This window comes from Oryx dammah, unplaced genomic scaffold, assembly GCF_014754425.2.
Source record: "Oryx dammah isolate SB20612 unplaced genomic scaffold, SCBI_Odam_1.1 HiC_scaffold_23, whole genome shotgun sequence".
Taxonomy (NCBI): Eukaryota; Metazoa; Chordata; class Mammalia; order Artiodactyla; family Bovidae; genus Oryx; species Oryx dammah.
Genome location: NW_024070207.1, coordinates 130,325,195 through 130,347,375, shown reverse-complemented (window position 1 = coordinate 130,347,375; position 22,181 = coordinate 130,325,195). Strand labels below are relative to the sequence as shown.

The 22,181-nt window shown below is 51.0% G+C and overlaps 1 protein-coding gene across 1 annotated transcript in view; it reads left to right on the top strand.

Annotated features, from left to right (window-relative positions):
- The first annotated feature begins 10,462 nt into the window (after positions 1-10,462).
- CD99 (CD99 molecule (Xg blood group)) overlaps positions 10,463-22,181 on the top strand; it is a 32,784-nt gene continuing 21,065 nt past the window's right edge. Inside the window, exons 1-2 of the mRNA XM_040266406.1 lie at positions 10,463-10,637; positions 21,667-21,696. Of these exons, the coding sequence (XP_040122340.1) occupies positions 10,571-10,637; positions 21,667-21,696 (97 nt within the window). The 5' untranslated portion in view covers positions 10,463-10,570. The remainder of the gene's footprint in view (positions 10,638-21,666; positions 21,697-22,181) is intronic.

Genomic DNA, 22,181 nt, shown 5'->3' with positions numbered 1-22,181 from the left:
TGGGGAGAAGCTGGGTGTCTATGCTGCCCACAAGGTGCCCACAGACATGCCCTGACTGTCCCTGAAAGAGGGGTCAAACAGTCTGGTGTCTCCTAGAAGCCGGGCATTCAGAGCTATGTCCTCTGAGTTTGCCCGCTGGCTGGCAGGGCAGCTGAACGGGCCACCGATGCCAGGAGGCTCTGGGAGAGTTGGAAAGGGGAGGGGATGGGATGGCATTGCCCCTGCCCCGGGAATCTGCATTTTCATGCCCTAGTTCTGGAGCGTCTCAGCTCTTTATTTCCCATCTTCCAGTGGACACAGGGGTGTGTTGGCCTCTAGTCGGTTCCCAGGGTATCACCCCACCAGGAACTAAGAGAGACAGTCCACGGGCCAGGGGCCCACTTTTTCAGACAAGCATGTGTATGCCTTTTTTCCCCATGGTGCCCATTAACTTAGAGACCCAAGCCACAGAACAGAGCTTGTAGCTAGGTCAGCAGTTATAATCACACATTGTTTGCTCTTGGAAAGAAAGCTATGACTGAGCTAGACAGTGGATTCAAAAGCAGAAACATCCCTTTGCCAACCAAGGTCTGTAGACTCAAAGATACCGTTTTTCCAGTGCTCACGTATGGATGTGAGAGCTGGACCATAAAGAAAGCTGAGCGCCGAAGAAGTGATGCTTTTGAACTGTGGTACTGGAGAAGACTCTTGAGAGCCCCTTGGACTGCAAGGAGATCTAACCAGTCCATCCTAAAGGAAATCGATCCTGAATATTCAGTGGAAGAACTGAAGATGAAGCTGAAACTCCAATCCTTTGGCCACCTGATGCAAAGAGCTAACTCACTGGAAAAGACCTTGATGCTGGGAAAGATTGAGGGCAGGAGGAGAAGGGGACAAGACAGGATGAGATGGTTCGATGGCATCACTGACGCAATGGACATGTTTGAGTGAACTCTGGGAGTTGGTGATGGACAGGAAGGCCTGGCGTGCTGCAGTCCATGGGGTCGCAAAGAGTTGGACACGACTGAGCGACTGAACAACATCTCATCTACTCGGGAAACCGGTAGCTGCAGATACATGTCTGTGCGGTGGGCAGAGGGATGGTGGAGAGACAGAGCTGCCACACCGGGCAGAACAGACACATTATTTTTCATTTCCGGGGTGTGTCTTGTGTTTATTCAAAATACCACGGCAATGACAGGTAGCTTTCGCAGCATGAATCTGCTACGCGATCTAAGCTGTTTGAGTGTCATCCCCTCATTTACAAACCTTGCCACAGTGCAGGAAATCTTAGCTGATCTCCAAGACTTTGTTCTTTGCGGTTACAGAAAAGCCAGATTTCGGGCCGCAGGAAGTCTCCATGGAGAAGGCGAAAACAAAACAGAAGAAAGCAGAAGAGTCAGCAGGCAGTCTCGCTGCTGAGCCACGCGGAGACGGGGTGTCCGCCAGGGTGGGGGCTGTGGGGAGGCCGCTGGGCGGGTTTTTTGTTTTTTTTTTTTCTTTTTGTTTGGTTTCTCTGCTGCTTTTGTAAGCTGTTTTTCTTTCCACTTGGTTCTGGAGCAAACAAACAAAGCCCTGTACTATAACCTTCGTCTGTCCCGACCCTAAGAGAAGGGTGTTCCTCTTAGAGCAATAAATGTGTTATTTTCACGCCAGGATCGGAGTGACAAAACTAGCATTTTCCCCTGAGACATGGTGACTTAATTTACAGTTTACAACTTCTCTTAAAAAAAAATATTTATAGTATACTGGAGTGTAGTTGATTGACAATGCTGTGTTAGTCTCTGCTGTACCCCAAAGAGACTCAGTTATACAAACACATGAATCTATTTATTTTTTTTAGATTATTTTACCATGAAGCTTATTACGATCGTCCACTAGACATGCCTAGGATATACAGTAGGTTCTGGCTGGTTTTTTTTTTTCCCCCTCGGGGGTGTCACAGGCCAGGGACGTCCTGATTGGAGCAGACAGACTAGCTCCAGAGTATGAAGGACTCGTGATTTTGACGTGACTGGTGACTCCAAATGTCTTCCAGATGCTGAACGATCCATGTTTTGTTTTTTTTTTTAATCTAATCCATCCCTTGGAAAATGAAAAAGTCTACGGCTATCATTCTCATTTCTGTGGGGTTTGCTTTCTTAAGTCATCAGTTGGTTGCAACTTGGGGACCCTTCAAAGATGTGTGGGAACCTCCTGACTGTTCTCAGGCCAGGGAGTGTTGAGCTGGGAAAGGGAATTTCAGGACAAATAAGGAGAGAGATCTCCATGTGTGATTTAAGGAACGCTTCCCAGCCAGCTGTCTGCTGCAAACATTGACAGATCAGGTTCTCTTTGTCCTGGGAAATAAGGACCCTATTTTATATACTTTATTCTTCTAATTTTGAATGTTTCTCTTCTATTAATGCTGTGTTTTATTCTATTTTATTTAATTATATTCTATTCTGTTGTTCTACTAATGCTGTACTTTATTTTATTTTAATTCTATTCTATTCTGTTGTTGTTTAACCACTAAGTCCTGTCTGACTCTGTGGGACCCCATGGACTCTAGCCCACAAGGCTCCTCCATCCATGGGATTCTCCAGGAAACAATACTGGAGTGGGTTGCCATTTCCTCCTCCAGAGGATCTTCCCGACCTACGGATGGAACCCAGGTCTCCTGCATTTGCAGGCAGATTCTTTGCCTACTGAGCTATGAGTGAAGTGAAGTCGCTCAGTCGTGTCCGACTCTTTGTGACCCCGTGGACTGTAGCCTACCAGGCTTCTCTGTCCATGGGATTCTCTAGGCAAGAATACTGGAGTGGGTTACCATTTCCTTCTCCAGGGGATCTTCCCGACCCAGGGATCGAACCCGGGTCTCTCGCATCGGAGGCAGACGTTTTAACCTCTGAGCCACGAGGGAAGCGGGAAACCCAAAATATGTTTACGTCGTGTTCAAAAATAATACAGTGCAGAAACTTTAGAAAACAGATACCAAAACCTTCCTCAGCATATACGAACTAATCAAGGAAAGGTTTCGTGTGCCTTCTGCTATTTTCTCTCCGTCCTCTCAGGAGAGTTTCTGTAGAATATGCATCGGCTTAGGCTGTGCCCTTAGGATTTACGAGTATTTGCAAACCATCAAACGATCTTCTGAGCTTTCAAACGGTTGCAGTTTCCAAGTATAGACTGGTTTCCTGCAGTTCTGCTAGCTGCTTTGTATATGCGTGCGTGTGCGTGTATCTTTTTACTATTCTGCTGTTGTAAAGAATACTCTTGATAGATAGAGCTTGTCATGGAGTGAATGAGTGTGTGTCTTTCCCAGAATTCCCATAGGAAAGCCTTGATTCCAAAGGTGATCGTATTAGGAGGTGTGGTTAGATTAGGAGGCGGGGTTAGACAAGGAGGTAGGGTTAGATTAGGAGGCGGGGTTAGGTCAGGAGGCGGGGTTAGACTGGTATGCTGGGTCAGACAAGGAGGCGGGGTTAGGCCAGGAGGCGGGGTTAGACTGGTAGGTGGGGTTAGACAAGGAGGCGGGGTTAGACTGGTAGGCGGGGTTAGGCCAGGAGGCGGGGTTAGACTGATAGGCGGGGCTAGACGAGGAGGCAGGGTTTTAGGACATTATAGGCAGTCCCAGGATAGGATTAATGTCTTTATAGGAGAAAGCGTGGCCTTTGCGTGTGTGGATCACAATAAACTGTGGAAAATTCTGAAACAGATGGGAATACCAGACCACCTGACCTGCCTCTTGAGAAACCTGTATGCAGGTCAGGAAGCAACAGTTAGAACTGGACATGGAACAACAGACTGGTTCCAAATAGGAAAAGGAGGACGTCAAGGCTGTATATTGTCACCCTGCTTATTTAACTTATATGCAGAGTACATCATGAGAAACGCTGGGCTGGAAGAAACACAAGCTGGAATCAAGATGGCCGGGAGAAATATCAATAACCTCAGAGATGCAGATGACACCACCCTTATGGCAGAAAGTGAAGAGGAACTCAAGAGCCTCTTGATGAAAGTGAAAGAGGAGAGTGAAAAAGTTGGCTTAAAGCTCAACATTCAGAAAACAAGGATCATGGCATCCGGTCCAGTCCCATCACTTCATGGGAAATAGATGGGAAACAGTGGAAACAGTGGCAAAGAGATGAAGAAACAGTGGCTGACTTCATTTTCTTGGGCTCCAAAATCACTGCAGATGGTGACTGCAGCCATGAAATTAAGAGACATTTACTCCTGGGGAGAGAAGTTATGACCAACCTAGACAGCATATTAAAAAGCAGAGACGTTAATTTGCCAACAAAGCTCTGCCTAGTCAAGGCTATGGTTTTTCCAGTAGCCAGGTATGGATGTGAGAGTTGGACTATAAAGAAAGCTGAGCGCCAAAGAATTGATGCTTTTGAACTGTGGTGTTGGAGAAGACTCTTGAGAGTCCCTTGGACTGCAAGGAGATCCAACCAGTCCATCCTAAAGGAGATCAGTCCTGGGTGTTCATTGGAAGAACTGATGTTGAAGCTGAAACTCCAGTACTGTGGCCACCTGATGTGAAGAGCTGACTCATTTGAAAAGACCCTGATGCTGGGAAAGATTGAAGGTGGGAGGAGATGGGGACGACAGAGAATGAGATGGCTGGATGGCATCACCGACTCAACGGACATGAGTTTGAGTAAACTCTGGGAGTTGGTGATGGGCAGGGAGGCCTGGCGTGCTGCAGTCCACGGGGTCACAGAGAGTTGGGCACGACTGAGCGACTGAACTGAAGAGGAAGAGGCACCAGAGCTGTCCCTCCAACAGGTGGGGACACAGAGGAAAGGTGGTCACCCGTCAGCCAGGAAGCTGGCCCCACGAGACACAGAATCTGCCCACCGCGGGACCTCAGACTTCCAGCCTCCAGGACTGGGGGAATAAGCGTCTGTTGTTTAACCTGTGTGCACACATCTGTTTTACAGTTTATATATATATATATATGGGCTTCCCAGGTGGCGCTAGTGGTAAAGAACCCGCCTGCCAAGGGACGAGACAAAAGAGACTCAGGTTTCATCCCTGGGTTGCAAAGATCCCGTGGAGGAGGGCATGGCAACCCACTCCAGGGCTCTTGCCTTGCCGGGGTCCAACCCCGGTGGATCCAGGGTAATTCGAAGGGGAGACGGAATCGGCGTCCTAGGAAAAATCTTATTTAATTACAGATGTAGAGAGAGATTGGAAACAGATAGTGTAGTAGGAAATATTAGTGGAGAAAAAGAGGCTGAATAACTAGGTTTACACGGGATACCAATAAAATTCCAAGGCAAGGAATTTGCACCATCTATGTTGGGGCATCGGCGCCACTTGAATATCGGAAGATGCCCCTCCTTGGGCTCCTTCTCCTGTGGAACTTAAAAGCCGGGGCAAGTAAGTAGACGTGGTGAGCACCCAAGCTCCAGATGGGAATTCAGCCAGAAAAACGGGGAGCAAGAAAGAAACGACATGAGGGAACCAGTCTTTCCAGAAACTGATCCGATTTCTTTATTTTTTTAGGTTTGCTTATATACCTTTTGTTACACATAGAGATAAACGGAAATTTTAAAGTCACGCGGGGGTCAGCAGTCCTGACCTTTATCAAAATCAGGTGCTTCACATAAAAGTATACATAAAGGTCTTAGGGGTTTTACATCATCTTCTGGCCGTGAAGCCTGCTGACATTTTATGATCCTTCTTTCTGATAACCAAAAAACTTATTTTTTCCAAGGGTGTTTTTTTCTTAAACCAGGCACCACCCTCTGAAGGTAGCAGATAAAGTTGCATTCCTATATGGTGAGGGTGTAATGGGTTACAACTAAGAAAAGAATTTATTTAACCTAAGGTTAACATGATTAATCTTAAAGGTTAATACTTATTTCTCCTATGTGCTAGTTATATTCATTATAAGGGCAGGGAATATGGAGATTTAGCAGCAAACACCAGCCCAACAAATGAAAACCCTTCACCAATGTTCCCCTTAAGATCTATTTAGTCTTAAGATAGTGATAAAGTTACATTTTTGCATAGCAAGGACACAGTGATTTATAACAAAGTACAGTGATCTATAACAGAAGAGAAAATTCATTAACTCAAAAAAGTCTAGTATTGCTAACATCAAAAACTACTATATTTCCTTTTCTATATTCCAAACACATTAATATATCCCAGGTGCCTAAGGATATGGAGGCCTGGTGGCAATCATTGACTCAACAATGAGAAAAGCCCTATGCTAATTAAGATTTTCAAAATACTCCAAACTCTCTGTGCTGTTTATGGTTGAGAGGTAGTAAACAATAGTGGCAGGAGTGTGGATAATCCTGTCACACAAGCTAGCGGAGAGGTTTGACCTGAGACACCCTTGTTACGCCCAGGGCAGGGAATTAGCAGCAATTATTGGCACAACAAATGAAAAACCCTTCACCAATATAATTCCTAACCAACCCATTATACCAATAATTTCTAACTTCCCCAAAAGAATTTGCCTTTAGTAAGTCTAAAACATCTCGTGCCTCTCAGATTGGGAGGCTGTAAACAATCACATGTGGCTGGACGAACCTGCTCTGGCAGGCTAGATAACCTTCAGAGGAGTTGTAAGTTGAAACACTCTTGTCACGCCCAGGAATTTTTATTGACTTGGAGCTGTAAGTTAACTCCATCTCCGAGAGAGGTAATGGGGGTCAGCCCCCCGTAAAGTCAGAGGTATAGGTGAGAGCATGAAACAGTAAAGTAGGCAGACTCTGGTTTGGGGGGTAGATGCTCGGGAACAGGGGGTTTCCTGAGGCTCGATCCGCCTTTGTGTATGCAGAAGCCTCCTTCCTCATGACCTTTGCCATGGGCGGAGTTCCTCACACCCACTTGGACCCCAGCAAGTGGCGCCCGAACAGGAGCCACTTGCGTGAGGAGTTCCTCACGCTTATTCCCGGACTGTGGCCCATATATATATGGGCCTCCCAGGTGGCGCTAGTGGTAAAGAACCCGCCTGCCAAGGGACGAGACACAAGAGACTCAGGTTTCATCCCTGGGTTGCACAGATCCCGTGGAGGAGGGCATGGCAACCCACTCCAGTGCTCTTGCCTGGAGAATCCCATGGACAGAGGAGCCTGGCGGGCCACAGTCCATGGGGTTGCAAAGAGTCAGACATGACTGAAGTCACTTAACACGCACACGTATACACAAAGGTCTGGCTGGGACGGCAGATTACAAACGGACCAAAGTCAGATGAACTAGCCGTTAAAAAATGAAGACATGGATTAGATCTCAGAATAAGACTGGGAGACACCGAGGGTAACAGTAACATGTACCGTCAGAAATGGTCCAACCTTGGTCACGTCCTGTGGTTCAACCCGTATGTATATATCGAAGCTGTTACCGGAGTAGCTTTATTTGCTTGACACCGAGCAAGCAGTCGATCCTAAAGGAAATCAACCCTGAATACTCACCAGAAGGACTGAAGCCGGAGCACCAATACTTTGGACAGCTGATGCAAAGAGCTGACTCATTGGGGAAAAAAAAAAAAAAAACAAAACAGATGCTGGGAAAGACTGAAGGTGGGAGGAGAAGGGGATGACAGAGGATGAGATGGCTGGATGGCATCACCAACTCAGTGGACGTGACTCGGAAGCCAACTCCGGGAGAAAGTGAAGGACAGATGACCCTCACAGGCTATAGTCCATGAGGTCGCAAAGAACTGAACACGACTTAGATCCTTAACACAATCAGCCAAAGCAAACTGCAATGCTGAGATCTGCAGCAGACAAAGAGCTTACTCACAAGAGTTGGACGATAAAGACGGCTGAGAGCCGAAGAATTGATGCTTTTGAACTGTGGTGTTGGAGAAGCCTCTTGAGAGTCCCTTGGGTGGCAAGAAAATCCAACCAGTCCATCCTGAAGGAATACTCATTGGAAGGACTGATGCTAAGGCTGAAGCTTCAAGCAATACACGTATAAAAACTTAGCAACTGAACAGCAACGTTAGTTGAATGTATTGACCTGGTGAGCCCTGTTGCTTGCCTGGCCCCAAATGTGCTTGGTCCCACTCCTGGTCTGGCTAATGAACTTCACTCCAGTTCCGTGGTGTTTGGATACAAGGCAGGACGGTTTTTCAACTAACTTAATTTTCATTCTGGAAGTTAGAGCCTCTTGGAAGCCAAAGCATCTGCATCATGTTACGGAAATTTTTTTGTTTGGAACCAAGGAAAACAGCATTGAAAGGGAAAAAAAAAAAAAAGAAAAGTAAACATAATAAATCAGAGAATTCTAAAAATTGTCTCTCTGGAGAGAAAAAAAAAAAAAAAAAAAAAAAAAAAACAAACTCCAAGCCTGCCATTCAGAGAGCAGTGGTGCCAAAGATGATGGCTGATGATGGGGACTTAAGTCTCTCACTGATCAAATGTGCCCAGCTTCCAGAAGCTTCTAAAAAGAGAAAGTGTCAGCCATGGTGCAGTGCAGTTGTCAGAGGTCGGAGATTTGCCAGGTAGGGTCTTTCTTTTGAAGGTACTTGGGATGAAGTGGAAAGCTCCCAGGGAAGGGTCTTTGGAATCTGCCAGGAAGCACATGGTTCCTTCACTGAGAGGCTGACTTACCTCAAGGTGCCAAAATGGCTGCAGGAGCTCCAGCATCCCTTTCCTCCCTAAGAAGGGTCCCAGAAGTCCTCTTGTTTACAACCATCCAAGGTCCACAGCCTCTACTGGCCTCAAGACTGCGATAATTGGCAGAGTGAAAAGCCTGGAAAGTGAGAAGTGGAAAAAGATACAGAGAGAAGTTTGCAAGGCGGTGTGGGTCTCTCTGGGCTTCCCAGGCGGCTCAGTGGTAAAGAACTCGCCTGCCAACGCAGGAGATGAAGGCTCGATGCCTGGGTCGGGAAGATGCCCTGGAGAAGGCATGGCAACCCACTCCAGTATTCTTGCCTGGAGAATCCCATGGACAGAGAAGTCTGGAGGGCTACAGTCCCTGGGGTTGCAAAGAGTCAGACACGACTGAAGGGACTTAGCATGCACCCATTGCAGGGGAGGTGAGGCGGGGGGGGGGGCTCCCTGACTGAGCAGTCAATCCATGTTAACTATAAAAAAGTAACACTTCCACAGGCCGTTTCTCTGTTTTCCTGTCCCCTGCCCCCCCCCCAACAACATGATTACATTATGTAACTGCAATCTTGTGTGCATTGGGGTTTCCATTGGCCAAGAAAAAGAACCACCGTTCTCCGCGCCTCCGAAGTGTTTGTTCAGCTGTCGCGGAGCCCTGGGTGTGTGTGGGTCATTGCATCTCTGGAGCCAGGTGTGTGTCTGTGTACGGGCAGAAGGTATCAGCAGGACAGCGCTGTGCGTGCGTGTGTGTGTGTGTGTGTGTGTGTGTGTGGAGGGGGTGGGGTGGAATGGGAGGAGGGTTCTGAGTCATCCTGAGTGGAAAGGTGTGTGATGGGGAGGGTCTGGGCCAGGGGGCAGGGTGGAATGATGGAACGGTGACTCAGGGCTATTTCTCGGGCTAACCCGCTGTTCCAGGGCCCTGAAGGCAGGCAGAGAGCATTTTAAGCTCAGAGCTTCACGTCCCCAGGTGGCACCAGGGGTAAAGAACCTGCCAGTGGGTTCGATCCCTGGGTCAGGAAGATTCCCTTGGAGGAGGGCATGGCCACCCACTCCAGTATCCTTGCCAGGAGCATCCCATGGACAGGGGAGCCTGGCGGGCCACAGTCCATGGGGTGGCAGAGTTGGACACAACTGAAGGTTCTTAGCACCCAGCTAACCCTGGCACAGGGCCAAAGGGCCACGCTGCAGCTGCGGCTGGCGACTGTCCCCAGAAAGGTCGCTCCCCACCCCCAACCTGGGCTCCAGCTGCCTGGAATGGGTAAGAAGGCCCGGTGGCCTGCACCTCCCCATTCCTGCCTTTGGGGGGAAGACGCTTAGGGAGTGCAAAGAACCTGCAGAGGAGGTTCTTGGCCAGTCTGGGAAGTAAGGATCTAGTCGTGTCCGACTCTGTGTGACCCCATGGGCTGTAGCCCACCAGGCTCCTCTGTCCATGGGATTCTCCAGGCAAAAACACTGGAGTGCGTTGCCATGCCCTCCTCCAGGGAATCTTCCCCACCCAGGGATGTTGAACCCACGTCTCCTGCGGAGGCAGGCGGCTTCTTTACCGCTAAGGCCACCTGGGAAGCCCCATGGGGCGTCCGCCCTGCGCCCTTAAAAGCCTCACCCACGCTCTGCGGTGTGCCGGTCCAGGCTGGACTCGGGCCCGCGGGCTGCGGCGTGCAAGGCAGAGGGGAGCACACTTAACAGAGAAGGGGAGGGGAAGGGAGTCTGTCCAGGGGTTCCCAAGAAGACAGAGTGGAAGCGGGGCGGGGAGACGCGGCCCGCGCCGGAGAGGGTTGGGTTCCAGCCCGCGCGCCCCTCCCCGGCGGCTTGCTCCCCGGGAGCCCAGGGTTTGGGGTGGCGGCCGCGGGCGGGGAGAGTTGAGGCCGGGGCGGGGCGATGGCGCCGCTCCCGACCCGGGTTCCGCCCGCCTGCCCGCCCCGCCCCGGCCGGGCTGGGTGGGGTTGTCCTGCCCACCCACCGCAGCCCGTGCGGCAGCCCGCGCGCGCGCGCCACTCCCGGGACGCTCCCTGCGCTGCGAGGGGCGCACCATGGCGCGTCGGGCCGCCCTCACGCTGCTCCTGTTCGGCCTGCTTGGAAGCCTGGTGTCCACCCAGGGTGAGTGAGCGCCGGCCGGTGGGCACCCCCCGCCCCCCGCACCCGACCACGACCAGGGGCGCGCGGATCGGACTTGGCGACCCGCGTTGGGACCCCAGGAAAGGGGGGGCGGCGAACCTTAAGAGGCGGTCCGTGGCGGGTGGACATCGTTTGGCACGCAGTTTGGGGGGCGCACTTGGGGAGGGTTACCTGGGGGCGGACGGTGTCGGGGCTCACCTGCCTGGTGGGGGCGCACGATGCTGGGAGACGCGCCTCTGTGGGAGGCTTACTTTGTGTGGCTGGAGCCGGGACGCGCGGGGCGGGTCGGCGCCGGGGACCCCTAGGGCTCTCCTCCCCACGACAAGGATCCGCTATGCCAGCCGGTGGCCGACGCCCCAAGGAGGCGGGCTCCCTCTTTCCGCTCGCTTTCTCCCGGTGCGCCTTTGGAGGCGGACCCTCTCAAAGTTTTTTTTTTTTTTTTGCTGTAGTTTGTTTGCTTTCAAATCCACAAAGTCTTCAAGTTGAAGGCACCCAATGGGCATTGGCGGCGGCCTCAGACCGCCCCCCGCCCCGAGACCCCACCTCCCGCTCGGTCTGTGTTCCCGTTTCGTTGCGGGGTGCGCCCCTGCAGGCGCCCCGGGCCCAGCTGCGCGCGGGCCGGGCCTGGTGACGGCTGCCTTCCCGGAGCCACGCCCTACGGCCCCGGCCTAAATTTGGACTCGGCCCGGGAGCCTGAAACCCGGGAGAGGGGGAGGGAGGCAGGAAAAACTCGGAGGCCTGGAGACGATCAAGCGTTGTGTGTGTGTGTGTGTGTGTGTGTGTGTGTGTGTGTGTGTCTTAGGGCCGCGGGGACTTGATGAGCGCGCTCGCGTGTGTGTGTTGTGTGTGTGTGTGTGTCTTAGGGCCGCGTGTGTGTGTGTGTGTGTGTGTGTGTCGTAGGGCCGGTGTGTGTGTGTGTCTTAGGGCCGCGGGGACTTGATGAGCGCCCCGCTCGGGTGCAGGGCTCCGCATCCAAGAGACGCATAATGATCAGCTATGCGGCCCAGGAGATAACTGGGAAAAACCCTGGAAAAAAATAAATAAAGGACGCCCAGGCCGGACACCCTCCACACTCAGCGTGCCTGTCTATTGGGGACATTTTTCTTTCTCCTTTTAAAATGGAAGTTGAGATCCTGGTTTCCAATCTTCTCTGTCCTTTTAAAAGGAAAGTTGCTGGGTGTGGCTTAAAAAAAAAACCGGTTCTTCCAATTAACGGTTGCTTTCTCTCCTTTATATATGGTTATTTTTTAAGGAGACAGCGACAGGAGCTGTGTCCAGTCTTCAGGACTGGTTGGATCAGTGGGAGGCACGGTTTAGGAACCAGACTGCAAGACCCCAAAGACCTAAAAAAATGTTGATCTGGAAATTTCCAGCTCAGCGCTATGAAGGTTGCATTTTTTATGCCCTGGCTCCCGCCTGCTGTTTGTCTTAGGGAGAGTTTGCTAATTAATGTGTGAACTTTTAAACTGTGCCCCTTTCCTGGTGGCTCAGCTGCTAAAGAGTCCGCCTGCCATGCAGCAGACCCCGTTTGGATCCCTGGGTCGGGAAGATTCCCCTGGAGGAGGGCATGGCAACCCACTCCGGTATTCTGGCCTGGAGAATCCCATGGACAGAGGAGCCTGGTGGGCTGCAGACCGGGGTGGGGGGAGGGTCGCCAAAGCGGCTTTCAGCTGAAAACACGTTCAAGAACTTGTGCGTTTTGGGGGAGGCTTTAAAAGACATTCAGCGTGATCCATGGGGACTTGCTGGAATACTTTATAGCTTGGTGGGGAGGGCCCGGATCGGCTTTCCCGTTTCTCTCTTTCCTGCCTTAAAACCTGCCTGGTTTGCTCCACCTACAAGTTCTTCATGAGAGCGCTTTGTTGTTTGTCTGTTGCTGTGTGTGAGTCACACCTGCTGGCGAGAGTTTTTCTAGCCCCCATGAGGCTGCTCTATTCGGCAGCTGCCCACCAGCTCGCTCTCCTACATGTGCTGGTAACGCATTTCCGAGCTGCTCTGCTGGTTCGTCCCGCCTTCTTCTTCCCCCGTCTGTCCGCCCAATCCGTCCTCCACATCTGCCTCTCTATTCCTGCCCTGCAGAGAGAGAGGTGCGCCTCTACCATTTTTTTCCTAGATTCCACATACACGGAAGCCTAGAGTCTTAACCCCCCGGATGGCCAGGCAAGTCTTTTCGTGCCCCAGTTCTTAATGATTAATAAGGCATAGTGTGTTTATGGATCTCCAGAAGTCCTTTTGTGGGTATGTAACGGGCTTCCCTCAGAGAAGGCAATGGCAGCCCACTCCAGTGTTCTTGCCTGGAAAATCCCTTGGGCGGAAGAGCCTGCTGCGCTGCCGTCTATGGGGTCGCACAGAGTCGGACACGACTGAAGTGACTTAGCAGTTAGCATGGGGGCTCAGATGGTAAAGAATCCATCTGCCTGCCAATGCAGGAGGCCTGGGTTCGATTCCTGGGCCAGATAGATCCCCTGGAGGAGGCCATGGCAACCCACTCCACTATTCTTGCCTGGAGAATCCCATGGACAGAGGAGCCTGGAGGGCTACAGTTTATGGGGTCACAGAGTAGTCGGACACGCCTGAGCGACTAACCCTTCATGGACTTCCCTGGTGGCCAGTGGCTAAGACTTTGAGCTGCCAATACAGTGGGCACAGTTTAGATTCCTAGTCGGGGAATTATTTCCACATGCTGCAAAGAAGACCCAGGGATCAAGCCCCGGTCTCATGAACTGCAGGCAAAGTCTCTACTGTCTGAGTCGCCGGGGGAGCCCCAGCTAGCACCTGGTGTCGTCAAAAAAAAAAAATATATATATATATATATAAAGCAGCTAAGTAAATGTCACCCCTTCAGTACAGGTTGTCAAAATAGGTTCCTTTAGCCATGCAAAATATTTACCCACCTTTGAAAAGAGCAGAGAAAGGACTTTGGCCTTGACTAGACAGACCTTTGTTGGCAAAGTAACGTCTCTGCTTTTCAATACGCTGTCTAGGTTGGTCACAGCTTTTCTTCCAAGGAGCAAGTGTCTTTTAATTTCATGGCTGCAGTCACCGTCCGCCGTGATTTTGGAGCCCAAGAAAATGAAGTCTGTCACTGTTTCTGTTTTTCCCCGTCTCTTTGCTATGAAGGGTTGGGACCAGATGATATGACTGTATGTATAATCATAATAAAAACAGTGAGGGAAGAGAAGTCTATACCTGTTTCCGACAGAGCTTTTGTGGAGTTGGTTTTTTTTTTTTTTTTGGCTGCACTGGGGGCTCATATGATAAAGAATCCATCCGCCTACCAGTGCAGGAGACCCAGGTTCTATTCCTAGGCACTGGGTCTTTGTTAGACTTCCCGGATGGCTCAGCGGTTAAGAATCCACCTTCCAATGCAAGAGACCTGGGTTTGAACCCTGGGTCAGGAAGATGCCCTGGAGAAGGGAACGGCAACCCACTCTAGGATTCTTGCCTGGAGAATCTCATGGACAGAGGAGCCTGGTGGGCTGCAGTCCACAGGGTCGCAAAGAGTCGGACACGACTGAGCACACTCGCGAAGGGTCTGTCTCTTGTTGTGGCGAGTGTGGGTTACTGTCCAGTTGCAGAGCAGCGGGTCTGGGCGTCAGTCCCTGCGGCGCCCAGACTCTGGAGTCCAGGCTCGGTAGCTGGACTGCCTGGACTTGGTTTCTCTGACACATTTGGGATCATCCCGGACCAGGGATCGAACCTCTGTTCTCCTGCATTGGCGGGTGGATTCTTAACCAATGGACCACAAAGGAAGGCCCAGTCCTAATTAATAATCACCCTTACAACCATATGGGAGAAAGACACACATCACACACACACACACACACACACACACACACACACACACACACTTCTACCACACTCAGCAGTTATGAGTATTTTTTTATGCCCGTGTCTTCCTGGGAGAATGGCCTGGTTGTATGGGACACACAAATGGTGTGTTGTGTTTGACTCTTTACGACCCCATGGACCGTGGCACCCCAGGCCTCCGTATCCATCGCCAACTCCCGGACCTTGCTCAAACTCATGTCCATGGAGTCAGTGATGCCATCCAACCATCTCATCCTCTGCCGTCCCCTTCTCCTCCCGCTGTCAATCTTTGCCAACATCAGGGTCTTTTCCAATGAGTCAGCTCTTCCCATCAGGTGACCAAAGTACTGGAGTTTCACCTTCAGCATCAGTCCTTCCAGTGAATATTCAGGACTGAGTTCCTTTAGGATGGACTGGTTGGATCTCCTTGCAGTCCAAGGGACTCTCAGGAGTCTTCTCCAACACCACAGCTCAAAAGCATCAGTTCTTTGGTGCTCAGCCTTCTTTATAGTTCAACTCTCCCATCCATACATGACCACTGGAAAAACCATAGCTTTGACTAGACGGACCTTTGTTGCCAAAGTAGTGTCTCTGCTTTTGAATATGCTGTCTAGGTGGGTCATAGCTTTTCTTCCAAGAAGCAAGCGTCTCTTAATTTCATGGCTGCAGTCACCATCTACTGTGATTTCTCTCACTCTTTCCATGGTTTCCCCATCTATTTTCTATGAAGGGTTGGGACCAGGTGACATGAATGCACTTATAATCATAATGAAAAAGTGTGAAAGGTCCCAGGAATTGCCAAAATATGACACACAGACAGGAAGTGAGCCCGAGTTATAGTGAAAATAGAGCCTGTAAATTTGGTGGCGTTGGAGCGGGATTGCCCCAAACCCTTGATTTGTTAAAATAAATAAATAACTGTAAAGGAAAACACAGTAAAACCAGGTCTGCCCGTGCCTGTCACAGCTGCAGTTGTATCTCTTCGTGTAGGGAAACAGAAGTTCCTTTAGTTTTTTTTTTAAATTTCCTGTTCGTATTCTTTACCGAGTTCTTAGAACAGTTTTGGGAGTTGGCGTATGGGTGTGTTAGTTTCAGCTTTGTCTTAGAATGACTCGGTGCACCCACCGGTTGGCTAACTCAGATTATTTTTTTTTAAGTCCTGTAAACAGGAGACCAAAAAGTTCCTTTTTTTTTTTTTAATTCCTCAGTGTTTCTCCATGGGTTGGTGGGGTGGGGGGTTCGAGACCTCCGACGTGCTGTGAGTTGAGTGCGTTCAAAGAAGATCATGAAACAGGTCAGAGGAGCAAACACCAGCTTGCTTCTGCCCACACTTTGCTAAGTAACCCCTGGTATGGTTTCAGACCGGTTCGTGTCTCTGGGTGGACCTGGCTTCATAGTGAAACCTCTTTGTTCCTGAGAGTCACAGGCTGGGTGGGGACTTTGACATACGTTTGCAAGTCTGAAGCCTCTTTCTTTTTGCTCTGCGTTCTGCCTGTGAAAGTGTTTGATAGAATCTCTTTATTGTCCAGAAGAGCCAGTCAGGACGTCAGCGACTTTTCAAAGAGCCAAGTAATGATTCCTTGGGGTACTTTTGAGAAGAAGAAAAAAAAAAAGATTACTTAAAAAAAATTTTTTTTAATTGATTGATGATTGCTTTACAATATTGGCTTGATTTCTGTCATGCAGCAACAGGAATTAACCATCGCTTCAGTTCAGTTCAGTCGCTCATGTGTGTTGGACTCTTTGGGACCCCAATGGACTGCAGCACCCCAGGCCTCCCTGTCCATCACCAACTCCCGGAGTTCACCCAAACTCATGTCCATTGAGTCGGTGATGCCATCCAACCATCTCATCCTCTGTCATCCCCATAAGCGTACATATGTCTGGGATTCCCCAGCTGATACTAGTGGTAAAAAAAAAAAAAAAACCACTTGCCAAATGTTAAGAGACCTGGGTTCAGTACCTGGGTGGGGAAGATCCCCTGGAGGAGAGCATGGCAACCCACTCCAGTATGCTAGCCTGCAGAATCCCACGGACAGAGGAGCCCAGCAGGCTACAGTCCAGTGGGGTCGCAAAGTCGGACACAACTTAGCACGCACACACATACATATCCTCTAACTCTTGAATCCCACCTCTTAGTTTGCCTAACAGCTAATCTTTCTGCAGAAACTCTGCAGGCCAGAAGGGAATGGAAGGATACCTTTAAAGTCCTGAAAGAAAAAAAAAAAGTAATCTACAACCAAGATTACCTGCAAGGATCTCATTCAACGTTGATAGGGAAATCAAAAGGTTTACAGATAAGCAGTCGTTATAGAGAGTTTAACACCAGCAAACCAGCTTTCCAGCAAATACTAAAGGCACTTCCGTAGGGCAGTACCCACAGGAAGAAGGAAAGACCTACCGAAAAAAACCTGACTACGATGAAGAATCCACCAGGAGGAACATAGATATGTCAATCATTGATTTTCCAGTGTCTGCAGAGGGTTAGGATGAATTCCCGCTTGTTCACCACCCTTCCTTGAGCACGCGGCTAAAGTCAGAAGGGTTGGATTCCAGAGCTTGGAAGGTATTAGTCATCCCCAGACTGTGTAGCCAAAACATTGTGACCACGTCTTCTTCTCAGCGTCCCTCCCCTTCTCCCACCCGCCCCCCACCCCCAGCCTTGTCTGATTGCACTCTGCCCCTTTGCAAACCTACCAGAAGCGTCGTGGTGCTGTGACCACAAGGGCGCGGTGGACCGCATTAGGGGTAGACAGCAAGCAGAGGATGCTGCCTCTGGGGCGGGAGAGGAGGCATGCAGATTTCTCTCTGCAGGGCGAGAATTCAAGTGTGGCCCGTCACCATCTGCTGTGACCGGCTATCTGGTCTTAGAGGTCAGTGATCCATGGAGGATCAGGATGCCCTCACCTTGGGCACAGAATGAAGCCTTGCTGGACAAAGAGAGCCAGGGAAGTGAATTCTTCAGTGCTTGAACAAGGGGTCACACGGTGTAGGACGAAGACAAAGGGCCTGGGTGGGTCTGAGAGCGGCTTGTTGGGGGGCGTCACGGGGGGTGAGGTCACGGGGATGGGGTGCTTGCCTGACCCATGAGGGCAACCCTCCACACCCCCGCCGCTGTGCTGAGGACTGAGTTAAGGACCACTGGCCTGATTGGGGCTTTCCTGGTGGCGCAGCTGGTAGAGAATCTGCCTGCCATGTGGGAGACCCGGATTCGATCCCTGGGTCGGGAAGATCCCCTGGAGGAGGGCATGGCAAACCACTCTTGCCTGGAGAAGCCCGGTTGACAGAGGAGTCTGGCGGGCTACAGTCCTCGGGGTTGCAAAAAGTCAGACAGGACTAAAGTGAGTTGGCACAGCACGCAGGGCCTGGCTGGACTGAGGCAGCCCTTGGTAGATGGGATTGATGATTGATGGATGGATGATGGGTTATAGATTTATAGGTGACGGACAGGATGCATGCCTAGCTAGATACATGATAGATAATAGATAAGGCCAATAGATGCAGTGATTGCGCAGTTAGATGGATGGATTTAATGATTGGACAGTTGGATGGATGGATGAATATAGGTAGATAGATCGTGAAGTTTTCCAGTAGTCATGTATGGATGTGAGAGTTGGACTGTGAAGAAGGTTGAGCTCCGAAGAATTGATGCTTTTGAACTGTGGTGTTGGAGAAGACTCTTGAGAGTCCCTTGGACTGCAAGGAGATCCAAGCAGTCCATCCTAAAGGATCAGTCCTGGGTGTGCATTGGAAGGAATGATGCTGAAGCTGAAACTCCAGTACTTTGGCCACCTCATGCAAAGAGTTGACTCATTGGAAAAGACTCTGATGCTGGGAGGGATTGGGGGCAGGAGGAGAAGGGGACGACAGAGGATGAGATGCTGGATGGCATCACTGACTCAATGGGCATGAGTTTGAGTGAACTCTGGGAGTTGGTGATGGACAGTCGCACAGAGTCGGACATGACTGAGCGACTGAACTGAACTGAGATCTTGAAAGTGAAAGTCACTCAGTCGTGTCCGCCTCTTTGCGACCCCCATGGGCTATACAGTCCAAGGAACTCTCCAGGCCAGAATCCTGGGAGTGGGTAGCCTGTCCCTTCTGCAGGGGATAGCTCTTAGATGAATGATCACACATAAATGATACATAAATTATAGACAAGGTGAATAGACCAGCTAGACTCCTTATAAGCTTATCACCAGGCTGTGGCTTGTCATCTCTGCATTCCTAAAGATAAGGGGACTCAGGGCTGGGGAAAAAGGTGAGTGTCGCCTGGGGTGTGCACTACGCACTCTGTCCGGCTGCAGCAAGCAAGCTTCCCTGTCCGCCTCTGCAAAGGCTGATGCTGGCTTTCCCTGAGATCCCACCTGCCCCCCCGAAACCTCTCCAGCTTACGCTTCACCTCTGTAACCGCTGATGGATCTAATCCATTGTAATCACGCCCGTGTGCGGGAAGAGGGCTGAGCGCCGGAGAAGGGCTGCTTGCGCCCTGTGGTGCTGGAGAAGGGCTCTCTGAGAGGGCTCCCTCGGACAGCCCTCGGACGGGGACGGCCGGGAGATGCCGCCGTGGAAGTGCTTCGGTGTCCCGCGCCCACGGGGTGACTGATCTTTGCTGGTCTGCCCGTCCTCCCGTTGGGGTGTGTCCACGTGTCACTGGCGGGACTCCAGGGAAACTGGACCAGGGCCTCGAGCTCGGTGCTGGGCACCCGGAGGCTCGGTGGTTATTAGCAGCACAGACTCGTGGTTTCTGCGGCAGGCACACGGAGGTGAAGCCCCAGACGGTGTCCCCCCGAGGAGCCCAGTGCTCAGGCCTTGGGGACGCCCGGGATCTCGGGAGGATGGGATGACGGAAGGAAGGAGACCAGCTGGGCCGAGCGTGATGGGGAGGATGCTGGGTGATGATTCATGGCCCGCTGTCCCCTCTGGGGCCCGCCTCGCCCCGTCTGAGTCACGGGGTGCCCCCCGCCCCTTCCTCCAGCACATCCGGAGGCTTGAGGGGGCACTGCCTGCAAACCACAGACGCGCTGCAGGCTTCCGGCCCGCGGGCTGGGGTCCTGCCACGCTCTGCAGCGAGCGAACCGCCTTGAAGGTTTCTGCCTCCGAGGTCTGCACCGGGCACTCAGCTTCTGGCCGTGTGGACAGTCCGCCCCACCTCTACGATCGCTGGGGTGGGGCTTGGGTGGGGGGGGGTCTGTGTGTGGGCCTCTCCACCGAGGTGGGAGGCACTCAGGGGAGCCGACAGCTTCTCGAAGTCGGGGTGGGGAGACAGGAGGCAGCGTCTGAGTCTTAAACTCTTTATTCATCGCTCCCCCACCACTTCTGCCTTTTGGGAACCACAAGTTTGTTCTCTGTGTCTGTGAACCTGTTTTGGTTTTATAAATAGCCTCACTGGTCTAATATTTTTTTACATTGTACACGCCAGTGATACATGATCTCTGGCTTTCTCTGCCTGACTGACTTCACTGAGTATAATCGTCACCAGGTCCACCCATGTGGCCGCAAATGGCATGATTGCATTCTTTTTTTAAAATTATATCTGTCTGCCTGTTCTTAATACACGCATGGGGGAAAAAATCACACACAGAGACACACAGCCCCAAACTCTACACTTACACATGGGCACACACCCAAACTGTGCACATCGGCATAGGAATCCCCGCCTGTACACACACCGCAAATCCACACATCCACACTGCACTTAGACACACACTTGCACACACCCACAAAGCAAGCACACGTACCTATACGGATATATGCATGCAAACACCCCAAACCACACACCTCCACACCAACCCCTGTGGGTCCCAAGTGAGTGAGAGTTGCTCAGTCGTGTCTGACTCTTTGCGACCCCATGGACTGTAGCCCGCCAGGCTCCTCTGTCCATGGGATTCTCCAGGCAAGAATACTGGAGTGGGTTGCCATGCCCTCCTACAGGGCATGTCAGGGATCGAACCTGGGTCTCCCGCATTGCAGGCAGATTCTTTACCATCTGAGCTGCCAGGAAAGGCCAAGCCACTCTGTAAATGGGCATAGATACAAAGACACACACACACTCAGTCAGTCAACACACACAGCTGCCCGCCTGTCCACATCCACACAAGAGAGGAAAGCAGAGGGAGAGGGTTCTAGTCTGTCTGTCTGACATTCCACAGGACGGAACATGTTGTGACCGTCTGGAGCTTCCTGGGGATGAAAGCGGCCTGTTAGATGCCTGGCACTTCCTGAGGTTGGGGGGCGGGGTGCGTGTCATCTTTGATTTGTGCACATTTGCAAAGACTCTGATTCTGGGAAAGATTGAGGGCGGGAGGAGAAGCGGGCGACAGAGGATGAGATGGTTGGAAGGCATTCCCGTGTCAATGGAGTTGAGTTTGGGTAAACTCGGCAGTTGGTGATGAACAGGGAGGCCTGGCGTGCTGCAGTCCAGGGGGTCGCAGAGGTCGGACAGGACTGAGCGACTGGACTGAAAAGGACAGTGATCCTTCAGTCGGCCACCATTCTCCTTCCTGCTGAGCGGACACTCAGCAGAATTCCCTTTGCTTTTCTTCAGTTCATCATTATTTGGAAATAGAAATAGTGTTGACATCGTTTCAATAAAGCAATCAGCAACCGGATAGAACAACAGCGGAATAAAGGCAGGTTCCCCCTTCTCGGCAGCAGTTAAGAGAGAAAAGGAAAAGTTACCCTTTTCTGGATCGTCTGGTGTTTCTACAGGAAGTACGTTTTGGTTGTTTAGTTACAGACAGGTTGCTATGCCAAGGGTTTTCCTCTCCACGTTTTTCTCCGTCGTGTGTTGGAAATTGGGCTTTTCCGGTAACTCAGACGGTGAAGAATCCTCCCAGTGCAGGAGACGCGGAGGGATCCCTGGGGCGTGAAGAACCCCCTGGAGAAGGGAATGGCTACCCACCCCAGTGCTGGAAGTTGTTCCTTGCCGATTTCGAAAGACCTGCTTTTTTTTTTTTAGAATAACTCACATGCAGAATTATCCTGGTTTCCCGCTAGTTTAATTGCCGTTAAACCCGGAGATCGTCGACAGTCTGAAACATAAGCTGACATGTTCTTACTTTTAGGCTTCAGGATGAATATTGCGAAAGAGAACTCAACACGTGATCCACCTTCCAAAGCCACGCCCCCTTTTTATTGGTTTCTTACCTTCCGAATTTAAGTTTTAGTAACTAACTGGACTCTTTTTTTTTTTTTCCAGATGATTTTGATTTATCGCTCGCCCTTGATGGTAAGTCATATTGCAAGCATTTTATAGACTTGGAATATAGCCTATACATTCTATACTCTACTCTATACTAGATTACTATAGTAAATCTTTTGAAACACGTCTTAACGGCGATCACCAGACTCATATTTGTTGAGGAAAATCGAGACGCTCTCATCGGGATATGTTAATCCTTTTTTTTTGGTGGAATAACTTCCGTACTCTGTGGCAGTCAGGAGGCCACACAGGATTGCCAGGCGCTTGGAGAAGTGGGTGGTCCCCCCGTGGGCTGGTCCTCGGTGAGCTGATTTCCTGTGGGCTGGTCTCCCGTGGGCTGTCCCCCTTGGGCTGGTCTCCCGTAGGCTGGTCCCCCGTAGGCTGGTCTCCCGTGGGCTGTCCCCTCTGGCTGGTCTCCTGTGGGCTGGTCCCCCGTGGGCTGTCCCCCTTGGGTTGGTCTCCTGTGGGCTGGTCCCCCGTGGGCTGGTCTCCTGTGGGCTGAACTTTTGTGA